The 10,274-nt window shown below is 34.9% G+C and overlaps 1 protein-coding gene and 1 non-coding gene across 10 annotated transcripts; both read right to left on the bottom strand.

The window, feature by feature from the left end:
* Nucleotides 1–328: 328 nt before the first annotated feature.
* Nucleotides 329–6,168, bottom strand: LOC130724202 (protein CLT1, chloroplastic). 9 transcript variants are annotated; one of them, XM_057575378.1, is made up of 10 exons: nt 5,614–6,167; nt 4,639–4,784; nt 3,979–4,016; nt 3,624–3,739; nt 3,300–3,399; nt 3,178–3,213; nt 2,735–2,785; nt 2,507–2,630; nt 1,119–1,244; nt 329–900 (listed from the first exon to the last, which is right to left on the bottom strand). In XM_057575378.1, exons 1-10 carry the CDS (start codon nt 6,036–6,038, stop codon nt 731–733), a joined length of 1,332 nt encoding a protein of 443 aa, XP_057431361.1. In that variant the 5' UTR covers nt 6,039–6,167; the 3' UTR covers nt 329–730. The 9 variants fall into 9 exon arrangements, with proteins under 9 accessions (XP_057431361.1, XP_057431363.1, XP_057431366.1 ...); XM_057575380.1 differs by lacking the exon at nt 329–900 and having other exon boundaries at nt 1,119–1,257; nt 5,614–6,168; XM_057575383.1 differs by lacking the exon at nt 329–900 and having other exon boundaries at nt 2,507–2,635; nt 5,614–6,168.
* LOC130727158 (small nucleolar RNA snoR122) lies at nt 2,081–2,157 on the bottom strand. The gene has a single exon (XR_009015193.1). It is a non-coding gene; the product is annotated as a small nucleolar RNA snoR122 (small nucleolar RNA).
* Nucleotides 6,169–10,274: the final 4,106 nt, after the last annotated feature.

Here is a 10,274-nt window from a genome sequence, read left to right on the forward strand (position 1 = left end):
TTAACATGAATTAACATTTAGGCATGCCACATCACTATGGTGATTCATGTGGCAAGGTCATCGAACCTTCGAACCACCAACTCCGATGAGGACCAAAATTGGGTATTGGTAATTTCATAAACATTATGAGCTATATTCAAACCTTACTTCAAAGATGGACAATATTCAAACTCCGCCTATTATGCAGAGATCAAAAGCTTAGTTTTTTTTTTAAAGAAAGAAGCAAAAGCTTAGTTAACCCTTGTATTTCATATTTTAAACTTTTACATAGCTTCTTCTTTTCTTTTGGTCAAGAAACTAGATAGGTTTTGATAGACATGTTAGAATAGGACATAACAGAACATGAGTTTACTCTCATTCAAATTTTTAGCATTATCACCTTAAAATTATGTTCTGTCAGTGTTTACTCAATCCATGAAATAGCTATTTCCCTATAATTAAATTTCTGTTTTATCACCCCAAAAAATTGAACTAAAACTATCTGTACTCTTTCTCCATCACTTGAGCAAGCTCAAGGGGATTCATTTCCCGTTCCCTTTTCTTCAAAGGACTAGCAATTTATTGAAACAAGAATTACATCAGTTTCATTTCACCCTCTTTGTTTTGTGAGCATCACAAAAGAATGGACCTGAATCATGCCGTTTGATGTCATGACGAGGCTTGTTGCAACATACCCTTTAGGCTTGGGCCAATGGTGCAGCTAGAGGGTTCAAAATTCCTCCTAGCCTCTCTAGGTTGGAGCCGCCAAAGAAGAATTGGAGGAACCATTTGAAGGAGTCCATGTATAGATGAGTAATCCCATGATGAGAATGATGGCCCCAGCAAGAAAGCCCGTCGGAAGAGAAGAGGCAATGCCGAGGTATGGCAATGGCAGCGTGAACACATAAATAGATATGGGGACTGCACAAGCCAAATTTCATCAGTTGGGTTTAGTGCAGAATTTCCAATGAGCATGAATTTAAAGAAAAAGAAAAAACAACGAATTCCCTGAGGTTTTCACTTTCAGCATTAATGTGAATCTTCAAACCCAGATGAATTCTGCATCAACCACTCTTATAGGTCTTATGAAAACTTCCCTCAGCAATATAGAGATATAATTGAGAGAAACAGATCCATACCTGCAAATGTGGAAGCCAGACAAGAGACAACTGCTGAAGAGATCTTGAGGAGATGAAGCAAAGAGATATTGAAGCCCATGTTGACAATAATAAACAGCAAGGGCAGCAGGGGGGCTCCATCACATCCTGGAAATTAAATCTAATCTAAAATTACTTTCGGCTATTTATCTTTTCACAAAAATTACCAAAAAAAGGAAACTAACCCATGCAAGAGAAATTACAGTATCCTTCTTAAATTATATGGATACAGACAATACTTTAATAACACTTTATTTTTTTGAAACAACATAAAATGGATTCGTATGTCAAATTCAGGGACAAAAAAAGATGGAAAAGTCAGAGCTTTAGTTGTTCCCTTTACAACTCAAATACATTTCACAACAGTCTAGCAGTGTCATTGCTTGAAATTCCGGAGCACCAGCTGTGGCAATATGAAAAAGCAGGCACATGAGATATCACATTACAAGCCTTCATTAAAATTAACCAGAATGATTTATTTCATAAGTAGCTTTTGGAGCCCAAAGGCGATCAGGCTTCAACAAAAGCAACTATCAAATCTCCGTTCTTTTGTGACAATCATCAGGCTTGTAAGACAATGATACTAGCACCACCTTCGTGGGGCCCGGAAGATATTATCAATGACAAATTGCACTAATAGACCTCGTCAGAAGCTACACTTTAGCTTTAAACAAGTCTAGAGCATTTCCGGTGGAACCAAACACGCTATTATTATGCATGCCAGACACAAGAAAAGCAACCGAATAAAATATATCACACAACAAGAAGTCAAGAAGATTTAATTTCCCAAATCAAATCAATGCTTGCAAAGAACAAAATAAGGAAACAAAAACATGAATTGTGCATATCTTTTGACATAAAAGAATATCAGTTGTTAAAGGTTGCCAGAACGGGAGACAGAGATCAAATGTAACGCAAGAGACATTATATTCAGAGTAAGATATGGCCTCAGAGGTAGTGACAATGAAGATATCATCAGAGAGTAATCAGTTAATACGTGCAACTGAGTACATCATTGGCCATATAAAGGCATTTGAACAATTATCTCTGCAGTTCAAGTGATGTGTTTGGGGTGCTTGCAAACCAAAATTTGATAAAAATAGAAAAGGAACTATTTTCTGGCTGCAAGAATGATGAAACATTGAAAAACCTAAACAATAAAAGATTTCAAGACCAAGACTTGCACTTTGGATCAGTAAGATTTTAAAGTCATCATACGTGCATGAAATTTCACATGTACAGTTATACTGCCTTGTGACTTGAGGGTAGGTCTATGTCAAAAACAATCCTTGAAGAATTTGATACTAAGCTAGACAAACATTTGATAACCTCAAGATATAAGAGATGACAATTAAGAAAAGATAACTTACCACTTGACAGGGTCCCAACATTCAGAAAGCAGGCTGCACCATCTTTAAGGTAGTTGGGTAGTTGACTGAAGGGGATGCCCCATAATCTTGATAAGAAGGGGAGGAGGAGGCATATAAATAGTGCCTACACTAAACATATATTAATGCATTCAGGCATCCATCTGTATTTACGTCGTAATTCAAAAGATGTAAATTTCATGAGAGATTGCAGGATTGCAGGATACCTACTTGGAAAGCAGATCCGAAGGAATTGACAACAAACAGATCTAGAGAACCTCCCTGTTTCAGTTTAACATATTGGCACATCAGAAAGTAAAAATCACAGTAATTTGCAAGTTTAAAGAGAACTAGTTTAGCAACATCCATATTAAAAGTGTGGTTTTCATTTTAGAACTTTTTTAATACAAAGAATATATTGTTTAGCTGGAAGAAAAAAATGACCCTGTCAGCACGAGTATAGATGACTCGTTTGAAGCTTTAGAAAACGTAACTAATCATTTGCATTTTGCAGTCAATTTTTTGCAGGTTTTTCTTAAATTTCATAACATTATTCTGTATACTGAAGTTTATGGCAGATGTGTTATCATTATCAAGTGAACCAGAAGTCAGGCCACTTAGGTAGTAGTCTAAAACATGTGAACATAGATTGAAAGAATTATTACTGTACAAACCTTCAGTTTTCGGGTTGCGTCTAAAAAGATTACTTCCTACAAAGTATGAAAAGGCCATGAGTACCAGTAAGAAATAGTTTGAAAACTAAGAAAATTGAACAATAACTAAAATAGTCAACCACCTTCAGCACAGTATCAGCTGCTTGGAATAAAAATGAAACTATCATTAAAAGACTCCAAAATATACCAGCTTCTTTCAATGATTTCCCAGCACCAGATCCACTACATAGATTATACAGAAGCAAAAGATCAGAAAGCCGCACACATGAATAACCCGAAAGCTACATAGTTTGTACCAGTCACAGCTATGTTACATAAACAGCAAAACATACTTGTGACATTATAAGATTCCTACTCGCACATGGTTCAGGAGTGCAGTGTTTATGTTGATACTCAAAATACAAGCCAGCATAATCTAAAATCTGTAAAAATTAAAATAGACTGACCTTGCTACAGTAATAATTACACCAACTGTGACAAGGAAGCATCCAAGTAGTTGGTTGACTTTATATCGTCTCCCAAGAAAAACAATTGAGAGGAAAATTTGCCACACGAGAAAAGTCTGCAAGAGAAATGTAGGTCAAATTAACTATCAATCTTTACCTTTAACAATGAAATCTACACAACTTACAGAAGGTATACCGACATTAACATTTTTCAATACATTTTCATTCACATTTGAAGTGTTGGAATAATTCTGAAATTTATATATTTCATTATAGCATAACAATGTAAATGCACTATTAGGAAAAGGATTTCACAGTAAATGCCAGAGTGTAATTGAATGCTGAGGGTTTTTACCTGAGATAAAATTGGAATTGATGCTCCAGATAGCATTGCTGATACAAGGTAAAGGGAAATAAACAATTAAATAAAATTCAGACATTGACATTTTTATCAACAAAAAACAAAAATATATAGCCCAAGATTTAGTTATCTAATTATCTTCCCTAGTAACTGTGAGATATGAAAGAGGTGGCAGTAAAAGCTGCTTCACAAATTAGAGTTGAAGACAAAAACAATAAAATGTGGAAAGCAATGAAACTAAGAACCTTGAAAATCTATCAATTCTGATATTAACAATTATGATTAATTTATCCAGAGCAGCTACAATTTCCTTTTTTAAAGCAAATGCTGCAAACCTATAAGGCTGTATACTTTGTCTAAAAGTTTAAGTAGTTAACAACCATAAATCATAATAATTAATATAGTTCTACAAATTGGAGTTGTGGTATGAATTGATGGACTCCAAAATAATTGCCACTATCAATATGCCTACATCTGTTCTTATTTTATTATCTTGTGTTTATAGTTTAGGAAGCAAAATTTGATGGAATTGGTGGAAGGAAGATGGACTAAAAGAAAAACCGAAAATGTAGTACAGGAGCATTCAGCTTCTTCATGAAAAAACCAGAAGTTTTTGACATTAAACAGAAAACAAAAATTTAAAACAAGCATCACCTCCTGCTGCCATTCCTGTGGCAGCACCCAGAGCCTCCAAGAGACCAACAAATAGAAATGGAGTTTTTGGCACAGATAACATCTCATCGGTGACAATGCCCGTGCGGTACCGGATATACAAAATAGAGAAGTATACTATTACGTATCTGAAACAAAGAAAATATCATTAGTTAGTGGCAGAGCCACAGTCTGCATTATATGCTATTATTTATCAGGGTAAAATATGCAAGTAATTTCTTCCCAAGCATATTAAGGACTGTTTTGGTTTAAGGTTAAATAAATAAGTGGTGTATACATTTATATCATCTTACATAAGCCATCAAAGGTATTCTGTTATTTTCCTGTTACTTTTTTCAAAATCACGGCTGCTAAAGTGAAACCTTGTCATCAAATGTTAATTCTCAAAAGTCAAGTTTTTCATGGAAACTCGTATTTTTCACTTCACTGACCCACACTTCCATACCCTAATAAGAGGGCAAAGTAGAATGTTTTATCTAAGGCTATGTCCTGTTGAAAAGGTACTTTTATGGTTTGATTGAAAAGGTATTTTTTTGGTTTTGTTGAAAAGGTATAAAAATGAAGATAAACTGGCATATAATGGAATAATACTACATTCCATTATTTATGCCATTTAATTATATGCAGTCAGTGTAAACTGATGACATCTCCATCTTATGCACCCAAGAGTAGGAAAGAAAGAAAGTCGGTTAGCGCTAAAAATCGTCACAAAATGCTTTGACCCACACCAAGATATCCAGTTTTTTTTATGAACGAAACTTCTGATGGGTTAGGCTCTGGTCATCTATCCAAAAACAAAATATCTCAATCATTGACGAAAAAATTACTGATCAAAATTCTATGATTAAATTATGCATTCATGAAACACAGACATTGTAGTGATTTTATTTTTACCATCAATGAAATTAAATTTCTCAGTTTTACTCCAAATCCAACAAGGTGAAAAAGTGAAAGTACCCGATAGTAGCAAGCTGAGCCAGAAAGAAAGGGTACTGCTTCAAAGGAACCAACGCTAGCTTATACATCACCCGGTTACCGACGCCCATCACCACCGTCACCGCCGCCGCAGCCACCACCTCCGCCGTCCGATTCACGCTTCCCCGGCCACTCGCCGGCTCAAGCTCACCAACTCGCGGCCTCGCATTCTCTTCCTCCTCACCTTCGACAGATCTCTCCCACGCGCCGCCATGTCCAGTCGCCTCCGCCAACAGCACCGGCAAGTGCCGCCTTAGTCGAACCCGCAGCGCGAATCCGGGTTGCTCTGTCTGGTGGAATCGGCGGATGTCGCAAATCGCGGCAGGGGGCGATGTATGTTGGCGCCGGATGTGGACGAACGGTGAGGCGGCGCCGGCGGTGGGTAACCGCCGGCAAAGTGGTGTCATAGGGTGGTGGCACTGGCAATTTGTGCGGAAATGTGAAAATTGAAGATCCTCACGAAAGTAAGGTAGAATTAAGAAGAACTAGAGAGTGTGAGTGAGTGTGTGTCTGACATGACAACACGGTTGTGAATTCGACTAGGACATCATAATCTTAGTGAGTTTATTTTATTCAAATAATTAAAAAGTTTGTATAAGACAATAATGATGATGATATTAAAAACATTCAATAAAATTTAAGAGAAAAAGTTTGATGCACCGACGGTGTAAAGTTTTTTTACACCGTCAACCAATTAGATTTCAAGGATGTGAGAAAATCTCTCTTTTCATTTAATTTCTTTAATTGACATGTCACATCCTTGAAATCTGATTGGTTGACGGTGTAAAAAAACTTTGCACCGTCGGTGCATCAAAATTAAACTCAAAATTTAATACTCCCTCCTTCCCGAAAGTTTGTAATTTTTAAGGTTGTGGCACAAAGAGTAAGACAACAATTATTGATAGCATAATTTGACTAGATTGCCCTTATTTAATTCTACTAGTATGATGTGCAACAATTAAATTATACTTAGATAGAGAAGAATGTAATTAATAGAGAAGAGTTGTGGTTGGTTAATATGAAAGGTGATAAGTGAGAGAAAATGTATTAAATGAGGGTAGAAGTGGAAAAAATTAGCAAAAAATACATTAGTTTTCTAAAACAACAAACATTTTGGGATATTGAAAAATAGTGCAAAACAAAAACTTTCTGGAACGAAGGGATTATGTTAATTCCCTTAAAAAAAATTAATGCAGTACTAAGTTGTTTTTTTTTTGTGTTAAGCAATCTTTAATGAGGAATTTAACATGTTTATTAGTATTTTTTTTATTACATCGTATTGAAAAGGGTGAGACTCAATAAATGAGCTCAATTTTTATAAACTTTTGAGTAAAATACACTTACCCAGGTTTGCTAGAAAAACACTCCACATCATTCTTATTCAAAATATACACTCCACCCCACTCATTTTATCAAGTTAACCTCATTCAAAAAGATGCTAACGGAATATTCCATTCAAATCAAAATTATTTAATGTAAACTTATTTTTCCTTTTTTTTTCTGGTTATTTTTTTTTCTAAAAAAAACGTCACTTTCTAATATTTGACCAAACAAATATTCTCAATGCTTACATATTGTTGGAGCTGATATATAAAGTAACCATTTTATAAAATTATTCAAGAATAAATATGTATGAAATAATTTTAAATTAAAACTTATGGTAAAAGTACGTTAAACTTCCACTCCATAAAAGAATATAAAGTTATATTATTATTTTAATTAATTAATTAATTTGGATAATATGATCGCGTTGGTTATAACATGTTAAATGTTAAAGTATATATTACTTTTAGTAATTGAAAATGAGGGATGTTATTGATATATGATAAGAGAATTTTATTAAATAATATCCATACACTACTCAATGAATTCATAAGCAACATTTTTTATAAATCTAGGAAAAAGAAATTTAATTAGTATTTATTTGGTGAAATTTTAATTAGTATGAAATTAATTTCGAAATATTTTTATATAATTCACTATTTATAAAAATCCTTTATAAACTGGGTATTACTAGTAATTGTGATGTTATATTCTTTTTTGTTGAAACTAACTTTTTTTTTAAATGGAACTGACGTTAAACGATTTTTATTTGAAAGTGAGGTTTTTTTTTAAAAAAAATAAAATAAAAAATAACCAGAAAAAAAAAAGAAATGGAAAAATAAGTTTACATTAAATAATTTTGATTTGAATGGAATATTCCGTTAGCATCTTTTGGATGGAGTTAACATGATAAAATGAGTGGAGTGGAGTGTATATTTTGAATAAGAATGGGGTGGAGTGTTTTTCTAGCAAACCTTGAGGGGGTAAGTGTATTTTACTCTAAACTTTTTTCCCATTCAATGGAATTAATGCAATTCGGGATTTCTATTAATAGAAAATGACGGTATTTTTTTTGGTGTGGTACGGTCGCGTTGTGTACAAATTTAAAGATGACACAAGTAAATTAATTTTACAAATACAAGTTTTTATTCTCCCATCTATTTTGGTGGTAATGTGTATTGCTCAGCTGAAAATTTAATGGTTTGTTTGATGGGGAGAGAAGGGAAAAGATTGCAAGGGAAAAGAAAACACGCATTTCAATATCATTTTCATTGTCGCAGTTAACGAGATGTTCTAGACTTGGTTCACAAAAGTTTTGTCTTAGTCACACAATGTTATTGCTATTGTCGTGCTCTGGGATCTTGGAAGTGGAGAAACAACCATGTCTTTGAGGAGCGATTTTGGGATATCAGTTATGTGTTGAGGCAGATCTTGTTGGATGCTCAGAGTTGTAGGCATCGGTTGTCCGCACATATGAGTCCCCCCCCCCCACGTGCGCAGGTTGCACCTAGAACCGACTATGGTCATGGTGTCCTTTGGTTTTGTGTTGTTGGTTGTTGTTGTTGATGGAAGTTGGAACTCGTTAGTCATGAGGATGAGGTGTAGTGTTGTCTTGCGTAATGATGTTGGAGTCTAGGACCGCAGTTAGCTTTGGTCATGGTAACGCTTTCTTAGCGGAATCCTTTGTAGTGGAGTTGGGGTTACAACATGGCTGAGATCTTGGTTATATGAGGATTCTTTGTGCTTCAGATTGTGTTAGCGTGGTGGAGGTTCTTCAACGCCGAGATGACATATCTACCTTCTGAGCCAAGGATACTATTACACGAGTTAGAGTCATGATTGATTGGGATTGGAACATGGACAGGACCCGCCCATAGCAAGGGCGTGTCCTTGCGGCGAGTCCTCATGACTTGGCGAGACTATGAAGACCCAACCTGACAGTGGATAGCGAGTGCGTGCGTTAGGTCATGTATCTAGGGATTCTTTGGGTTTATATAGTTGGAGGCCCAATAGACCAAACATCTGGTCCATATGTAATATTCTAGGTCAGGAGTCAAGCCCCACTATAAAAGGCTTGACTTCAAATGAATGAAACAAGTTCTCTTGATTCTTTATTCATCTTGTATACAGCGCTAAACCCTAGGGGATAAACCCTTGATCGGAGAGGTCAGGTGTCGTGTAAGAACAAAACGGTTCTCTTGTCCATGTTCCCAGGGAGCGTAACCACACGACAAATATGTCAGGCGACAAGCCTCTTGGGATGGAATGCAACGATGGACTTGGAGGCATCATCCCTCTATTTTGATTGCCTCTTTGCATTAGGATGTCATAGTTCACCTTTCTTTTTGTGTTTATTTTTCCGCATGTAACAAAAAAAAAGTCTCATGTCGCAATTGTGATACCCAATTACGCACTACATAATAAACGACCAATTACAACATTTTGACAATATGCGATATAATGATCAAACTCCTGCTTCAATAAAATCATTAAACTCTATAATTCATGTTAGCAGTACGGAAGATTCCCCAAATACACTATTCTTTCATCTCCATACAAACCACATTAAAATAACAAAGAATACACCAAACTACATCACAATAATCTGTTTCAACTTTCAACTAATCCGTTCAAGTAACCTTTTATGTATACACATTCCGTGTCAATATCATACACCTCTAATATTACATCATTTCCATGTACCCAATATAGTGTAAATTAAATTTCATTAATTAAACACAATCTCTTATGTTACCAAAAAAAAAAACACAATCTCTTATTATAATTTAGAATTGAATACTGATTCCAAATAATTACAATCCTTATTATTTAATTAATTTTCTAAATTCACTGGAAAAATAATTTCATTTATCTTTTAAAAACAAATTAATAACTTTTTTTACTAGTTAGGGAAAAATAATTTCCAATAAACAATTAAATATGTACCAACAAAGCGAAATAATGTGGTATATTGTATGGCGAAGCAAGCTTCAGGAGATTGTTCTCCACGACGTATTTGGAGACTTCCCCCATCCACTGTGATAGAAGCACCCTGCAAGGATGCTGATATTTAGTTAATTGTCTTTTACTTTTCCTCTTGTAAAAAAAAAACTCGTGAATCATGTGTACAATTACTAACAAAGAAACAAGTATATTTGTTTGGTTACAAGTATATAAGTGTTGATTCTTTTACTTTTAGAATTAAAAATCATGAGTGTTGATTTTCAAATATATACGTTAATTTGGATTAAAGTGAATAAGGGACTCACCTAAGAGGGGTAGCTCAGTTGGCAACGCAAATTGAGTGTGTGAGAAAAGCT

The sequence above is a fragment of the Lotus japonicus genome, chromosome 6 (assembly GCF_012489685.1).
Source record: "Lotus japonicus ecotype B-129 chromosome 6, LjGifu_v1.2".
Taxonomy (NCBI): domain Eukaryota; kingdom Viridiplantae; phylum Streptophyta; class Magnoliopsida; order Fabales; family Fabaceae; genus Lotus; species Lotus japonicus.

Bases quoted from the DNA above. Each gene is read 5' to 3' on its own strand.
- LOC130724202 (XM_057575378.1), bottom strand. From the start codon at position 6,038: ATGACACCACTTTGCCGGCGGTTACCCACCGCCGGCGCCGCCTCACCG. The intron at 4,017-4,638 runs GTGATGCTTGTT...ACCTTGTATCAG, and splicing joins CACAGGAATGGCAGCAGGAG to CAATGCTATCTGGAGCATCA. The intron at 3,400-3,623 runs GTCAGTCTATTT...TAATCTATGTAG, and splicing joins GTAATTATTACTGTAGCAAG to TGGATCTGGTGCTGGGAAAT.